The 17,834-nt window shown below is 40.4% G+C and overlaps 1 protein-coding gene across 2 annotated transcripts in view; it reads right to left on the bottom strand.

The window, feature by feature from the left end:
• TLCD4 (TLC domain containing 4) overlaps nt 1-17,834 on the bottom strand; it is a 111,406-nt gene that overhangs the window by 41,656 nt on the left and 51,916 nt on the right. For both annotated transcript variants that reach the window (XM_089677275.1, XM_089677276.1), the window contains exons 2-3: nt 10,837-10,997; nt 5,403-5,492 (exon numbers count right to left, since the gene is read on the bottom strand). In XM_089677275.1, the coding sequence (XP_089533401.1) occupies nt 5,403-5,492; nt 10,837-10,991 (245 nt within the window). In that variant the 5' untranslated portion in view covers nt 10,992-10,997. The remainder of the gene's footprint in view (nt 1-5,402; nt 5,493-10,836; nt 10,998-17,834) is intronic.

Raw genomic sequence — 17,834 nt, 5'->3', positions numbered from 1 at the left:
ATCAGTGCCAGTCAGTGCCGCCTATCAGTGTGCATCAGTGCCGCCTATCAGTGTGCATCAGTGCCGCCTATCAGTGCCACATAATGGTGCCAGTCAGTGCCCCCTATCAGTGCCATATATGAGTGCTGCCTTTCAGTGCCCATCAGTGATGCCTGTCAATGCCCATCAGTGGCACCTACCAGTGCCTCCTCATCAGTGCCACCTATTAGTGTCCATCAGTGCCCATCACTGCAGCCTTATTAGCGCACATCAGTGAAGGAGAAAAATCACTTATTTACAAAGTTTTATAACAAAAACTAAGAAAAAAGTTTTTTTTTTTTTTAATTTTCAGTGGTTTTTGGCTTGTTTAAGAAAATATAAAAAACCCAGAGGTGATTAAATACCACCAAAATAAAGCTCTGTCACAAAAAAATTATAAAAATTTCATATGGGTACATTGTTGCATGACCGTGCAATTGTCAAAGTGCAACAGCGCTGAAAGCTGGAAATTGGCCTGGGCAGGAAGGGGGTATAAGTGCCCTGTAGGCTAGGTGTCAAGATACTGGAGTTTTCTGCATTTGTTAAACCAGTAAACAAATAGGCTGGTAACAAGCTAACTGTGCCTTGGTTAGTGATTAATCATTATACTTTTTCTTTACCCATCTTGCAGTTATCCACATACACCTTATCAGTTGGTCACAGATCTTTTTCCTTTTCGTACTGAAGGTCTTTAGAAAGTGATCCAGAGATCATTTATTAAATATATAATAGCGACAATTCATTTTTCAGTGGATTATAAATTATCTGCTAAAACGATTCTATGCAAAGGTATGCGTACGCAATATATTATTCAGTACTGTGAGAAGGGTGATAAAACATGATCATCTTACATACAACAGCTGTCATCCAACACTTACTGGAAATGAGTCACCAAAAAACTTACAGTAACTGATTTGTTAAATTGTTTCCACTAAAAAAGTATCAATAAAAGAAGATTTGTTATTATTCAATGCCCAAGCCCCTCTGTTATGTTAACTGCAAATCTAAATATTTAAACTAATTTTACGTTGATATGTTCTTCATAGAAAAAAAATTTAAAATTAAAAAGCAACAGAATTTCAAAAGTTTGTTTTGGCCTGAATGAAAAAATGCATTTTAATCAGTTACGGAAGAAATGAAGCATGAAACATTTTTAGAAGCAGCTGTCATTGGAATCATATGTGTAGTGTATTTGCTGCAGTTTCATAAAACAAATTGTAAGTCAGCAAATTGAACCTCTCTAAAGCAAAAAAAGCAGATCGATACAAAAAATGTAAATATAAAGAATTAGATGCAAGCTCTGCATATGATTATCACAAGAAAGTGACTGATTATTATTGATGGTAGCATGATATTCGGGAGTTGTTCTAAAAGCCCAACTCAACAAAACGAAAAATCTACCCTTGCAGTGAGCCATGGAGATCTACAAAGGTTAAATGCATATTAGGGTTACATTAATAAAAGTGTAAAACCTTATTCCTTGATCCAGCAAACTCCCACCATTGCTGTGACCAGTCCTACAAAGAATCTACTGCAAGGTGCTCCTGGCTGTGATTGCACGCCTGCTCCTCTACAAACCATTGTTATAACCCTGCATTGTGTGTGATGACAAGGAACCATCCACACACTGGAGCTTCAAAAAGAAGAGGACAGCACTGAAGCCTTCCAGAGCAGGGGTTAGGGTAAGCAAGGCAATTTTTTTTCAGAGAATGGGTTTGGCACCCTGTAGTAAATTGGAATGTGTGAGTGTGCCACACCAATGGCTGGGTGTTGCCAAGTTGCACAAACAGCGGGAGGGTCTTAAAGGGCATGGTTAAATAAAACCTGAGCAATGACAACTTGGGCCAAGCTCAATATATTTTTGAATGGTGACCCACTTTGGTTTGTTACTTATGAATACTTTTGCCAAGTTTGTTCTTACCACAGTTATCTTCCCTGCATGGGTACTGAAGGAGCTTGTTGGTCTATCAGTAGAGTTGATTTACTAAAACTGTAGAGTGCAAAATCTGGTGCAGCTGTGCACAAAAGCCAATCAGCTTCCAGGTCTTTTTTGTCAAAGCTTAAAGCAGAACTTTGGGCATAAACGTTTTAACTTATTTTTAATGCTGCTTTCCTACCTTCCAAAAATATGTAGTCCATTTTCAGGTTGGTTGTGTAGTTTCTAAGATATAGCAGATGCATTTTTTTACTGGGTTATTTCCTTCCGACCTCTGTTTTGTAAGACTTGTGGCCACTATTCCTTGTATTCAACTGGCCACCGGTGTTGTCACATCCCCGCTATAGTTCTTTGTACAGCAAGCAGGCAGTGATGCAATCCCTGCTCGCTGTAGCAGGTGGACCAGTGAGTCTGAGACGAACGGTCTAATTCGCCAATAGAGGCAGTGTCTTTAGAATGACAGTCCAGTGGACTCCTGGTCTGTCTCACCTCCTATGTCCTTACAGGCTTGGATTCTCTGCCAATATTCCCCCCAAAAGTAACACCATGGTCTGGGTCAGCTGTATATGCAGGCCGATTCATGACTCATCCCTGGCTGCAACCGAACAGGAAAAAAAAATCATCCAGGCATGCAACCCTAATTCGTTAAGGATAACAGCCAGCATAGACAAAAGGAAAGAGAGAGCGCACAGGGCCTTAGTGCAGCAATGTCTTTATTAAAGTGTTACTAAACACAACAATAAAACAGTCAAATCAGTCTGTATATGCAATAAAGCATCATTGTTATGCTCACTGTAGAACCTAAGGGGTTAATCCACCACATTGTGTAAAAAGGCTGTTTGATTCTGTCTTCTCTGATCCCTACTTTCTTCTACTGTCCCCAATCCATATGGTGATAGTACAAAGTCCTGGAGGCACATGCTCAGTTTAGTGTGTATTTCTAGAGAATTTTCCTTTATTTGGCTGGGTGCATTTGATCAGCACAAGACCAATCAGCACTGTCCAGACAGAGGATTATGCAGCCTCATAGGACAGTCAGGGCAGAATGAAAACTCCTCCTACAAGCTTTAACCAGTGCTCAGCTGCACACTGATAGAAGCAACAAGACTGCTTTATACTGTGAAAGAGAAAAGGTATTTAGCAGTTTATATTTACTAAAATAATTGCATTTCCATGTTCTTTGTACTGTGGGAGCCCAGATATGATGACCATAGGGTCCTCAAGGTTTTTTTTACCTTCATGTCTTCTATGCATGAAGGTAAAAAAACTTCTGTGTGCAATGCCACCCCCCAACACCCCCCTCCCCTCCCCCCGAGCCCCCTCTGATCCAGCGACATTCTCGACAGCCTCTGCTATCTGGGGACACTTCCTCCTCATTGGCCGGGACAGCAGTGGGAGCCCACTGGCTCCCTCTGCTGTCAATCACAGCCAGTGAGCCATTTAGGAGAGAGCGGGGGTTATGGTGCAGGCTCTATGTGTCTTATGGATGCATAGAGCAGTGGCTTGGGGATGAGCACACAGCGGTACCCCCAGGACGAGCAGCTTTCCCTGGGGGCACTGTTCAAGGGGGAGGAGCGGCGGCAGGGGGCTCGAAAAGAAGAGGATCGGGGCTACTCTGTGCAAAACTACTGCACAGAGCAGGTAAGTATAGACATGTTTATTATTTTTTTTTTAAACTAAGTTTTAGTGTCACTTTAATGGATTTAATTGGTGGATAGAAGCTGATTTTCTAAATAAATTACTACACTATATTTATTTATTTATTATTTATTTCAGGTACTTATATAGTGCCATCAATTTACGCAGCGCTTTACATACATATATTGTACATTCACATCAGTCCCTAACCCTCAAGGAGCGTACAATCTAAGGTCCCTAACTTACATTCATACATACACATACTAGGGACAATTTAGACAGAAGTCAATTAACTTACCAGCACATCTTTGGAGTGTGGGAAGAAACCGGAGTACCCGGAGAAAGCCCACGCAGTCACAGGGAGAACATGCAAACTCCAGGCAGGTGGTGCCGCGGTTGGGATTTGAACGAGCGACCCTGGTACTACCAGGCGGAAGTGCTAACCATTTAGCCACTGTGCTGCCCCACTATATACTTTTTTCTGTGGCTCCAGGATGGTGAACGCTACTCCTAGGCTTGATATTTTATAATGTGGATAAGATTCCCATACTGTGATACCCTGTATGCTGCCTTTCTGATGCAGCTTAATAGCTGGTGAGCGTGTAAAGGTGGCAGTTTGGAGCAACACAATCGGATATATAATTGGCCTGTTGGATGGATACTACAAAGGGACAACTGTTGAAGTTATTATTTACCACTAAGAAAAGTCACGTTTGTGAGACCTTTTATGCAATTTTTAAAGTCATGTTTTTTGTTGGTTATTTTTGTCATAAGTATATTATTCACACTTTGTTTTTTTATTATAAGAGTGTTATATTCATTTTTGATCACTTAGGCACTGCACTTTTGTTTTCACATTTTATTTTGAGGTTTGTATACTTGCCTTACTTGCTAGCTGCCTTGCACATGCCTGATTTTGCAAGCTAAGCAGGGTCAGGCCTGGTCAGTACTTCAATGGGAGACTGACTTACCTTATTTGCTAACTGCATAAATATTCTCTTTTTTCCCTAGCACTGACTATTTCTTTTGAGTTGACAATTTCATATGCTGATTACTATCATAACCAGAATATCATTTTTTTTTTTCTATAGTGGTCCTTTATTATAAACATCATGTCCAAATAAAATTTAAAAGAAACTTCTTGTTCCTGAAATACAGTAGGGAATACATAGGGATTGCCATTTCTGACCTTATTCTGAAAATGCCATTTGACATGTTGTTTCTGATCAACTGACCTTGAATACCTATACAGCAAAAGAAGGCAGAACACCTCATTTCCATGATTAATATTTCTTAATTTGGAAAGTACCAATGAAAGCCAGACAACAAGCATTTTGAAAAGGAGAGGTCAGCAATTTCAACCAACATATTACTTTCAAACTAGCTTTCCGTAAGGACTTTACAGGCTTGTGAATTATCCAATATGCTCAATGGAAATATCCTGGAGATAAGAATTAAAGTGTAAATGCATGTTTACACATATATCAGAGCACCCATGTCTTCTATTCTCCAGTGTGACAGCTGATTATACCTGCAAGACATTGCTGCCTAGATCACCTGGTCGCTTGCCAAAAATCTACCCACGCCTGCACTGTGCAATCTAATGAATTCTCAAGAGATTGTAGAGTACATCGTTGGCCCTGATGCAGAGTGCTCTGATGTAAATGTAACTGTACCAAAGTTATATTTTGTACAAAAAAGAAAGGTTGATCATTTGTAATGATTGGGACCTTGACATACAAACACTTCATAGTTCCTGGTCATTTTCATGTTTTATGTATGAAAATGATCAAAAGATAGCACCTCTTACCAAACTGGGTCAGCATTGACAGCATCATCGTACAGTAAAATATACAAGCAGAAACATCCAACTACCAGTGCATGGAACGTCGATACTGTCCTGAGGAAGAAAGAACTCAATGTCAGATAAAGAGGATTATAGTTGTATTAATGCACTTGTAATGAAACAGTTGAGTACTAAACGTGATACTTTTTCATTTGCACTAACAATTATTTTCTGGACAAGCTTTCTAAAGATCTACCCTGTTTTTTAGATCAAACAAGTACTGATTAATGGATGATGAATGTCCTTCATAAAATTGAACTCCAAATAGAAAAAGGCACAAATTCATGCAACTCAGTATTCAATAATACATCATCATTCATAGTTTGTTTTATTGCAAGTAGTGAATCCTGAATTTGACTTGAGACAGGGGGAAGGAGCACCAGGAGCCAATTAGATCATGTGCGGACAAGGAATATGCTGATAAAGGAGAAAGAGTGACAGAAAGAGGAGCTCATCATTCTGCTGCTTCTCCTTTCACTGTCCAGTCACAAGCTGAGAGAGGACAAGACCTGTAACTTCTGTGGAACTATCTCTCTATCAGACAGCTGAGTAAATCTCAGAAGTGGTTGGAAAAGCATACAAATCCCTTGGCGGGTAAGGCTGTTCCCTTGTATTTCATCTGTGTACTTAGATGATTGCCTGAAGTTTAGCTTTAAGTTATTTTAAATAAAATTATCCTAGTTTTCTAAAGCAATTACTTCTATGACAATTACCACTTCTATGACGCTTTCCTTCTGATTCCATAGGCTTTTTAGTCTTTATCTAATTAATTTTTATTAACCTTTTTTTTAACTTCTGCCTAACTTTCACAGATAATAAAAGTGTTTTTTTTTTTACCTTAATGCATTAAGGTAAAAAACCTTCAAATCCCCTTCAACACTTCAATAGGATTTGTGCGATGTTTAGATCCCAGAGATAATATAAGAAGGAATTTTTACTGAATGAGACTATTCCATCCCTTCTAGGGAGTATGATGATAACTATAATAACCTCCTTTAGTAAATCTTGATCCATGAGCTTCTCTAAATCAGCTTCTTTTCCCTTGTAACGCTTTACCACAAAGGGCCACATTAACTCGCCTGGTTGCCAAGAAAGAGGGGAAAGCTATTTTAAATTCTCTCTGCACGCATTAGATTACACCCAGGGACACCAGTCAGTGAAATATAAAGCTGAAAAGCATTTGTGCATTGCAGGGAAAGCCGGGCCAAGAAATGCCTTATTATAAAGCTTCGGAAGTTCCCTGATAATCTGAAACCAAATTACCATCCCATATGGCACAAGAGGACAGTGTAACCAGTCAGCGATAAGAGTACAATTGTCACAAGCAAGCTAACAACACAGCCGTGCGACCTTGCACCTCTTTAAAGCTGAACTCCTGAAAAGAGGCAAAATATACCTTGCAAAGGAGCCCCACTGCACTGCATGAGTTAACTGCTTGTTAAGTCTTGGGGTGGAGTAATGCTTACCTTACTCCCGGCTCTGGCAGGCCACCTTGATCTGTGAGACCGGTCCTGCATTGCCTCATCTCTAAGGCACTTTGGGCCTCAGTGGCACTTCGCTTACCAAACAGGGTTAACAGCCCTGCACTGCCTTTGATGACACCAAGGGACTGCCCACAGCCCAGAGCCTAGGGAGCAGCTTGGAGGTTAACTAGTTCCCCTGCACAGCAATTTTCCATTTTTGCACTCATGTTAAAGTCTGCATTTTTGGCTATAAGATTACTTAAAACCCCAGAATACTATATAGGTTCTGAAAGCAGAAGCCTTGTAGAATAGAAAGACAGTAGTTGCAATTTTTTATGTTGCACAAAATTTGCACAACTATTTATCTAAAATGAATTTTATTGAACACAAACAATTAATTCCCCATTTTTTGTACAAGGAGGTAGAATAGAGTAAATAGATATCAAATGTATCAAGCCTCAATAATACATGCGCCTGAAACATGGCAAAAAATGATGACACCCATAATTATCAACAGGCTACACTTTAAATGCCTTTACTGCTCGTTAACTTAGAGTAAACCATAAATGAGAAACCTAGAATTATTGCTTTTACTATTAAAGCTTGTTAATTTTTTTTTTTTTTTACTTTTTTCCCCATTTAAAGTGGTTCCCCCCACCAAATACTTTACTCGATCCAGCACTGTGCCTATCTGTAGCAGCTCTCCCCTTGCATTCATAGGGCACAGAGGCAGCATCAAAAGCCATGGGCTCCTGCTGCAGTCAATCAAATCTTGCAAGCAGAGAGCAGGGACATGGGACTGAGCTACGTTGTGTATGTCTATGTACACACACAGCCCAGCTTGGGAGTGAGCCTGTACATATTCCAACATAGCAAGGAACTTGCTATGGGGCAGATACTAAAAAGGAAGAGCAGAGAGCACCAGTGGGGGACCCCAGAGGAGGTTTGGGACCACTCTGTGCAATACCACAGCACAGAGCATGTAAGTGTACCATGCTTTTTTATATTAGGTAAATAAAAATGATTCTTTGGAACCACTTTACATTTGTTGCTATCACAAGGGGGCTAACAAGACCTCTATGTGATAGCACTGGTCAGGTGACAGGTCTTTTCTGGAGACATCAGGGGTCAGTTAGACCCCTCAATTGTCTCCCCTACCCTCCAATGCAGCTAATCAAGCACAGATCATGCTTGATTAGCTGTTTTCCTGACCACAGCAGATGGGGAATGGCAGCTATGAAATCGGAAACACTCAAAGCAGAGGGCTAACTGCTTCATAGACATCATAGACAGCACAGGAGATTAGGGAAGAGATGTTCCCTAATCTTCTCCCACTCACCATCCTGGGAGGGAAGGTAGAGGAGAAGAACGCAAAACTACTAACACACTAAAAGTGATTGAGTGGCTATATAGTTATCTGGATAACTTGTACATTACAGCCAGAAGCCGGAAAAGAAAAAAAAAAAAAAACACATGGCCGCTACTAAATTTGTTTTAGGGGGTGGGTTTTCAAATGGGTTAGTGAACATGAACCTTTAACTGTGAAAATTTACCAAGAAATCTATGTGGGAGAAAGGAACATAACAAAATTGCACCACATCCCCTAAAAATCTAAACAAAAGAAAAAAAAAAAGAATAGGAGCGTGATTTTTAAGCTACTATAGTCCATTAACTAGAACAATACTGTTAAAATATGATAATATTTATTTCACATCCATATTAAAAACATCCAACATTTTACAAAATTGTTCTCTCATTAGTGTCCACAGTGGTTGTTATAATTGTTGACAACTCCTCGATGCAATATCTTCTATTTTGTCGCATGGCTTCTTCAAGAAGTATGCATTTAAGGAACCATATCCAGGTCAGCTGATCCAAAGATCAGAGGAAGTATGCCAGCATGAGAGTAACTTCAAAAAGTGTTATTTAAAGAATTCTATTTAAAGAAAACCAAAGTGTCACAAATCAGGCCTGATACATTTCAATTAAGGGCCCAATCTGTATATGACACTGGTTTCCTGCAACGGCCACAGTCATGGCGGTTACAAGAACCAGTGACATATACAGACTAGCGCTCCTTTGATGTGGATGAGTCTTTGGATTGGCTGGCCGGGATATGGATCATTAAATGCATACTTACTGAAGAAGCCATGCAGTGAAACACGTAGAATATATTTGCATAGAGCAGTTGTCAACAATAATAACAATCACTGTGGATACTAATGAGAGAACAATTTTGTAAAATGTTGGATGTCTTTAACCACTTGCTCTCCAGAGGATTTACTTCCCTTCCTGACCAGGCCATTTTTTTGTGATACGGCACTGCGTTACTTTAACTGACAATTGCACGGTCATGCAACGCTGTTCATAAATGACATTTATGTCCCTTTTTCCCACAAATAGAGCTTTCTTTCAATGGTATTTGATCACTACTGCATTTATATTTTTTGTGCTATAAAAAAAAGACCGACAATTTTGAAAAAAAAAACAGTATTTTTGACTTTTTGCTATAAAACATAACCAGTAAAAAAAATTTAAAAAATCAAATTTCTTCATAAATTTAGGCCAAAATGTATTCTGCTACATGTGTTTGCAAAAAACCCCCCCCATACATGTAAATTAATTGGTTTGTATGAAAGTTATAGCGTCTACAAATGGCGGTATATATACTGGAATTTAAAAAAAAATGTTATACTAGTAATGGAGGCGATCAGCGACTTATAGTGGGCCTGCGGCAGGCATTCTGACACAAGGGAGGGAACCAACTAACTGCCACCGACATCCTAATGACACTAATAAAAAGCACTGACACTGTACTAATCACACTAGGCAAGAAGGGGTTAACATGTGGGGAGATCAAAGGGTTAACTGTGTGCTGTTTTACATAATGTGCTGTGTGTGTTTTACTTGGGAAACATGCTGCTGTGTATTTCTCTTCTGTGCAGATAAATACACAGCAGCATGTTACTGCTGGCAGGAGAGAGACCTTTGTTGTTTACACACAGGTCTCTCCCCTGTCAGTGTTACCCGGCGATCGCCAGATACCGGTGGGGAATCTCCGGCTGGGACCCAGTGATCAACATCTCTAGCCACCAATGGCAGCGTGTGCACCCCTTACCCAGTAATTCAAATCACACATATATACGTGATTTTGCGCAGCCCTGCCGCCCTGTAGCAGTATTTCTGCTATAGGGTGGCGGGGAAGCGCATAACATGGATGTGTAATAAATATTATCATATTTTACCAGTATTATTCTGGTTAATGGACTATAGCACCTTAAAAAATCATGCTTCTATTCTCTTTTTTCTTTTCTTTAACTGTGACAGAAAACAGATGGGCAGATAAGGAAGTTAGAAGGAAGACTCAAGTACAAAAAAGTATCATAAAGAGTACATTGACAGTTACACCCCAGTCACATCGGGTGTGACTTGGCATGTGATTTGCATGCCCTGCGATTTGAAAATCATATGCCAAGTCGCACACTATTGTCCCTTATTAGTGCGGTCAGTCATATCAGTGCAGTTCTGACTTGGTCGGAGCCGCACCGATTTCTAAAGTAGTGCATGCACTACTTTTGTTGAGATTTGCATAGACATCTGTGTCAGATGTCTTGCAAATCGCAACTGAAATCGGCAGGACGCACAATTTCAAAATCGGCTTTGATGTGACCGAGGGTTTAGACACTTAGTTGCGAATCAGACTAACTATACCAAAGGAAAGAGATCGTTCTGAAAATTTAAATTTTTGAGAATTAAACTATTTTTGAAAATGGCATAATCTTTATCAGACTGACCAATGAATAAGAAATTAAAAAAGGTCTTTAGGCATGCAGTGAAAGTAAAGTAAATAGACTCAGTTAATATCTAAGCCAAACACAGTACACGGAATACACGTTATAGTGATTACCACAAGAACACGTGATTTTCATTACTACCTGGAATTCCATTCAATCCTCTGCTTTGAACTGAGTCTGCTGAAGCCACAAGTCAGACGTGTTGAGAACCAAGAGCTGCCTACATGAAACAGGAGCTGGGATATGGAAAAGCTGGTTGCAGTGATGCAAAGAGTCAGTGTGCTGAAATTAGGCATGGTAATCTGCATGAAGAAAAAAAACAGTCAAATGTTAAATACAGTATTCATAAAACTCAGAAAATGAAGCAATCTAAATAAAACAAATTGCACATAAGTAGTCTAAAAAGACGCATTGTTTGCTTCATGACACATTCATGTTTTGTTTCTTGACCTCTGCCAACACATTTGAAGAAATAACTGATTGCATATTCTGGTGAAAATTCTTAACTATTAGGGCTCGTTCACACTGGCAGAAAAAAATCTGTGTTTAGATGTGCTTGTCGTATACTTTTGTGTGCATCCACGATGCAAATTAACGATGGTGCACCGGTGGAGAAGGTGGACCACACGTACAGGGGTTCGAGAGCTTGCTCCTGTGATGGTGGGGCTGGGAGTGTCTTAAGATCCTAGCAAGAAGGTAAGACAGGATGAGAAAAAGGAGAGAAGCGCCTCTAAGTGCAATAAGTCTTTTTATTCAAGTCTAAATGTAGAAACACTCACATGTGTGAAGTAATCATAAGCATAAAAACCGTGGTTAACAATAGTTAACGGTGGGGTGGTAACCCGGGTGAAGAGCCGTCATCTCTCTGCGATGTGGGGAGGTCAGCTCTCGGCTGGAACAGCGTGGTGGCTGGAGGGAAACAGCGGTGAGGCCGGCCGGCATGCACGTCCTCCCTCAGAGCCGGATGGAACGCACGCTGGAACGTAGCGGCGGTGTGGCCGTGATGACGTCAGCTCCCAGGGTGCACTGTGACGCGTTTCGGAGCATGCACTGGCCGTGGAAGGCGGAAGTGCACTCCTTTTTCAAGCAACTGCTTGAAAAAGGAGTGCACTTCCGCCTTCCACGGCCAGTGCATGCTCCGAAACGCGTCGCAGTGCACCCTGGGAGCTGACGTCATCACGGCCACACCGCCGCTACGTTCCAGCGTGCGTTCCATCCGGCTCTGAGGGAGGACGTGCATGCCGGCCGGCCTCACCGCTGTTTCCCTCCAGCCACCACGCTGTTCCAGCCGAGAGCTGACCTCCCCACATCGCAGAGAGATGACGGCTCTTCACCCGGGTTACCACCCCACCGTTAACTATTGTTAACCACGGTTTTTATGCTTATGATTACTTCACACATGTGAGTGTTTCTACATTTAGACTTGAATAAAAAGACTTATTGCACTTAGAGGCGCTTCTCTCCTTTTTCTCATCTACAGAAGTTGCTACAGCTTATTATGAAGCCTTGCCCTCAGTGCCACACGGAATCCTACGCTCTTCATACAGTAGCCACTAATACCACGATCACCCCATACTACCATTTCCCAGGACTTTGCAGTGTTTGCGCTGTTACAACCCTTCCTTGTTTTTTCGGTAAGACAGGATGATGCCATCTATGGCAGTTTTTTGGCCAGACTTGGAAGGTAAGTAAATTGCCTACACTGATACTAAGGGCATTATTTATAGGCAGTTTTTTGCAAACGTGAACCAACCTTTTAAAACAGAATGCCAGCCAAAACATATTTTCTAGTTTTGATTAGAGGGTCAGAACTTGCCCGCTGTTCCCTTCATATACTGTGTCACTTTACCCACTACAGTGTCTCACATTCAGCCCAGACTTATAAATCTTTCAATTTTAGTCACTATAGGGTACATGCAGCAGGTAAACCCAGGTCCAGAGGTCTCTTTGCTTCAACTTACCAGAAATATAGGAAATTATGTATAACTTAAAACTTGCATTTATCCAAAACCTAAAATGTATGTTACCGTAACATTTCATATTTCTGATATGTGTATGTTATACCACATTCTTGTGTTAAAAAGTATTCTGTTCTCATTGCATTTCTTCCATTGTGTGAAATACCTGGTGATCCTGCCAGCCCCCTAGCTTTCCTATTTAAATCTGACCACGTTAGGTATAGAAGCACATTTTTCCCAGCATGGTCAGTTCTTTGCATGTCTGTCTGCCTGTCATCCAATGGCCAAAACTTGTGCTGACATGCCCCCCTACACAACTCTTCACTGGGAAGATCAGTGTACTGCTCTTTCTCTGCCTCCTGCTGACACACCAACCTACAGTATCCACCCCAGCTCTCCCTTATGCACACACATACACACACAGTCATGGCCAAAAATATTGGCATCCCTGAAGTTCTGTCAGATAAGGCACCACTTTGCCCAGAAAATTGTTGCAATTACAAATATTTAGGCATGCTTTTGTTTGTATTGGTGTGACACAAAAAAGTGGAGTAACAAAAAGCCAAATCTGACACATTCCACGCACAACCTCAAAAATGGACTGGGTAAAATGATTGGAACCTTCTCAAAATTGTTAGACATTATTGCATTCCAAGTTTGTGGTGTTCCTGTCATTTGCAATTAAAGTCACTAGTATCAATTAACAGATCTTAATGTTTCGGTGTCCACTGTGCGCAATATTGTCAAGAAGTTTATAGCCCACGGCACTGTAGCTAACCTCTTTGGATATGGACGAAAGAGAAAAATTGATCAAAGTTTGCAACGAAGGACTGTTTGAATGGTAGATAAAGAACCTCAATCAACTTCCAAAGAAATTCAAGCTGACCTTCAGGCACAGGGTACAACTGTGTCAGCTCGCACTATACGTCACAATCTGAATGTAAAGGGACGTTATGATAGGAGACCCAGGAGGACCCCACTGCTGATACAGAAATATAAAAAAGGCAGATTGGAGTTTGCCAAAACTTACCTGAGGAAGCTAAAAATCTTTTGAAAGCATGTGCTATGGACTGACGAAACAAAATTACAGCTTTTTGGTAAAGCCCAGCATTCTACAAAACCAATGAGGCCTTTAAAGAAAAAAATACAGTCCTTACAGTCAAACATGGTGGAGGTTCACTCATGTTTTGGGGTTGCTTTGCTGCTTCAGGAACTGGATTTCTTGAACATGTGCATGGAATTATTAAATCAGAAGACTACCGAAGAATTCTGGTGTGCAATGTAGGGCCCAGTGTCAGAAAGCTGGATCTCCATCAGAGGTCATTGGTCTTACAGCAGGACAATGACCCAAAGCACACATCAAAAAGCAGCCAGAAATGGTTTAAAACAAAGCACTTCAGTATTGAACTGGCCAGCAATGAGTTCAGATCTAAATCCATTAGAGCATCTGTGGAGAGATCTCAAAACAGCAGTTGAGAAAAGGAACCCTTCCAGTCTGAGAGACCTGGAGCAGTTGGGAAAAGAAGAGTGCTCCAAAATTTCAGTAGAGAGCTGTAAGCAACTCATTGATGGTTACAGGAAGTGATTGATTTCAGTTATTTTTTCCAAGGGGTGTGCTACCAAATATTAAACTGAGGGTGCCAATAATTTTGTCTAGTCCATTTTGGGGGGGGGGGGGGGGGGGTTTATGGAAGGTGTCCGATTTGGCTTTTGGTTTTTGCTCTTTATTTTGTGTCACATCGATACAAACAAAAGAAATAAACATTTATAATTGCAACAATTCTGGGCGAAGTGGTGCATTATCTGACAGAAATGCAGGGGTGCCAATATTTTTGGCCGTGTGTGTGTACACCTATAATGTGACCTATAAACTGTACAACTCAATTGAAAAACAAACTAAAATATTTTATAGGGGAAAAGTAAACATAAAAAACTAAAATAATGTGGTTGCTTAAGTGTACACACCTTCCTATAACTGGAGATGTAGCTGTGTTCAGAATTAAGCAATCACATTCAAAATCATGTTAAATAGGAGTCAGTACACACCTGCCATCCTTTAGAGTGCCTCTGATTAACCCCAAATAAAGTTCAGCTGTTCTAGTAGGTCTTTCCTGACATTTTCGTAGTCACATTCCTACAGCAAAAGCCATGGTCCGTAGAGAGCATCCAAAGCATCAGAGGGATCTCATTGTTAAAAGGTATCAGTCAGGAGAAGGGTACAAAACAATTTCTAAAGCATTAGATATACCATGGAACACACTGAAGAATCATCAAGTGGAGAAAATATGGCGCAACAGTGACAATACCAAGAACTGGACATTCCTCCAAAAATTGATGAAAAGACGAGAAGAAAACTGGTCTGGGAGGCCTACAGCAAGATTAAAGGAGTTGCAGGAATATCTGGAAAGTACTGGCTGTGTGGTACATGTGACAACAATCATCTGTATTCTTAATTTGTCTGGGCTATGGGGTATAGTGGCAAGACGGAAGCCTTTTCTTATGAAGAAAAACATCCAAGCCCGGCTAAATTTAGCAAAAACACATCTTAAGTCTCCCAAAAGCATGTGGGAAAATGTGTTATGGTCTGATGAAACCAAGGTTGAACTTTTTGGCCATAATTCCAAAAGATATGTTTGGCACAAAAACAACATTGCACATCACCAAAACAACACCATACCCACAGTGAAGCATGGTGGTGGCAGCATCATGCTTTGGGGCTTTTTTTCTTCAGCTAGAACTGGGGCCTTAGTCAAGGTAGAGGGAATTATGAACAGTTCCAAATAGCAGTCAATATTAGAACAAAACCTTCAGGCTTCTGCTAGAAAGCTAAACATGAACAGGAACTTCATCTTTCAAAATGACAATGATTCAAAGCATATATCCAAATCAAAAAACGAATGGCTTCTCAAGAAGAAGATTAAAGTTTTGTAATGGATCAGACAGAGCCCAGACCTGAATTCGATCAAAAAACTGTGGGTTGATCTGAAGAGGGGTGTGCACAGGAGATGCCCTCAGAATCTGACAGATTTAGAGTGTTTTTGCAAGGAAGAGTGGGCAAATATTGGCAAGTCAAGATGTGTCATGCTGAGAGACTCATACCCAAAAAGACTGAGTGCTTTAATAGAATCAAAAGATGCTTCAACAAAGTATTAGTTTAAGGGTGTGCACACTTATGCAACCATATTATTTTAGTTTTTTATTTTTACTTCCCTTCACCTAAAAGATTTCAGTTTGTTGTTCAACTGAGTTGTACAGTTTATAGGTTACATTAAAGGTGGAAAAAGTTCTGAAATTATTTATCTTTGTCTAATTTTTTTACATCACAGAAACCTGACATTTTATATCCAATAAAATGCCTAGACATGCAGACTGCTTCTAGAAACATTTGTGAAAGAATGGGTCGCTCTCAGAAGCTCAGTGAAATCAAACATGGTACCGTGATAGGTTTCCACCTGTGCAATAAGTCCATCCATGAATTTCCTTGCTACTAAATACTGTTAGTGGTATTATAACAAAGTGGAAGCAAATGGGAACAACAGCAACTCAGACACGAAGCGGTAGGCTACAGAAAATGCTGAAGCGCACAGTGAGCCAAAGTCACTAACTGTCTACAGAGTCAATAGCTAAAGACCTCCAAACTTTGTGTGGCCTTCAGATTAGCACAACAGTGTGTAGGAAGCTTAGATGAATGGGTTTCCATGGCCATGCAGCTGCATCCAAACCTTACATCACCAAGTGCAATGCAAAGCATAGTAATGACACAGCTCCAGATGATCCACATTGGCTCACAATTGATATGATCCAGAAATATTTAGACAGAATAAAGGTGAATAAAGCACCTGAACCGGATGGCATACACCCACGGGTCCTTAAAGAATTGAGCTCTGTCATTTCAAAGCCATTGTTTCTATTTTTTTTAGGGACTCTTTAATGACTGGCATAGTACCACTGGATTGGCATAAGGCCAATGTGGTGCCTATATTTAAAAAGGGGTAAAAATCTTTACCAAGTAATTATAGACATGTTAGTTTAACTTCTATAGTTGGGAAGATACTGGAGAGTTTAATAAAAGATCACATAGATGAGTTCTTGCTGGAAAAAAAATATTTTAAGCAACAGACAGCATGGATTCATGAAAGACAGAAGTTGTCAAACAAATCTGATTTCTTTTTATGAGGAGGTGAGCAAAACTTTGGACAGCGGGGTGACTGTGGACGTGGTATACTTGGATTTTGCAAAAGCGTTTGACACAGTTCACCACACATGGTTTATGTGTAAGGTAAAGTCTACAGGCTTGGAAAAATCTGTATGTAAATGAACAGAAAACTGGCTAAAAGATCGTATTCAGAGAGTAGTGGTTAATGATTCATACTCTGAATGGTCTAGGGTTGTCAGTGGTGTACCCCAAGGTTCAGTGTTGGGACCCTTAGTTTTTAATATATTTATAAATGATATAGGGTCTGGGATTAAGTCTTTGCAGATGACACCAAGCTGTGCAGTGGAATAACATCCTTACAGGTTATCTCCAACTTACAAACCGACCTCAATGCACTGTTTAATTGGGCAACTATGTGGCAAATGAGGTTCAATGTTGATAAATGTAAGGTTTTGCACTTGGGGGCTAAGAATATGCATGCATCATACATACTAGGGGGAGTACAACTGGGGAAATCAATGGTGGAGAAGGATCTGGGGGTTCTGGTAGATCACAAGCTTAATAATGGCATGCAATGCCATGCTGCAGTTTCTAAAGCAAGCAAAATCCTCTCTTGTATTAAAAGAGGTATAGACTCCAGAGAGAGATATCATATTACCCCTGTGCAAATCATTAGTAATACCTCATCTGGAATATGCAGTTCAGATTTGGGCACCAGTCACAAAAAGAACATTGGGGAACTGGAGAAAGTACAGAGAAGGGGAACCAAACTGATAAGAGGCATGAAAGAGCTCAGCTATGAGGAAAGATTAGAAGAACTGAATTTATTCTCTCCTGAGGAGAGGAGATTAAGGGGGGATATGATCAACATGTATAAATACATCAGTGGTTCATATAGTGAACTCGGTGTAGAGTTATTCACCCTGAGGTCATCACAGAGGACAAGGGGGCACTCTTTACATCTGGAGGAAAAGAAATCTCCAAACATGGAAAGATTTCTTCACAGTAAGAGCTGTGAAAATGAT

This window comes from Staurois parvus, unplaced genomic scaffold, assembly GCF_062004578.1.
Source record: "Staurois parvus isolate SC_StPar_1 unplaced genomic scaffold, SC_StPar_1.0 ptg000183l, whole genome shotgun sequence".
Taxonomy (NCBI): domain Eukaryota; kingdom Metazoa; phylum Chordata; class Amphibia; order Anura; family Ranidae; genus Staurois; species Staurois parvus.
Note: the sequence above shows the minus strand (reverse complement) of the source record. Positions and strands in the feature narration are given on the sequence as shown.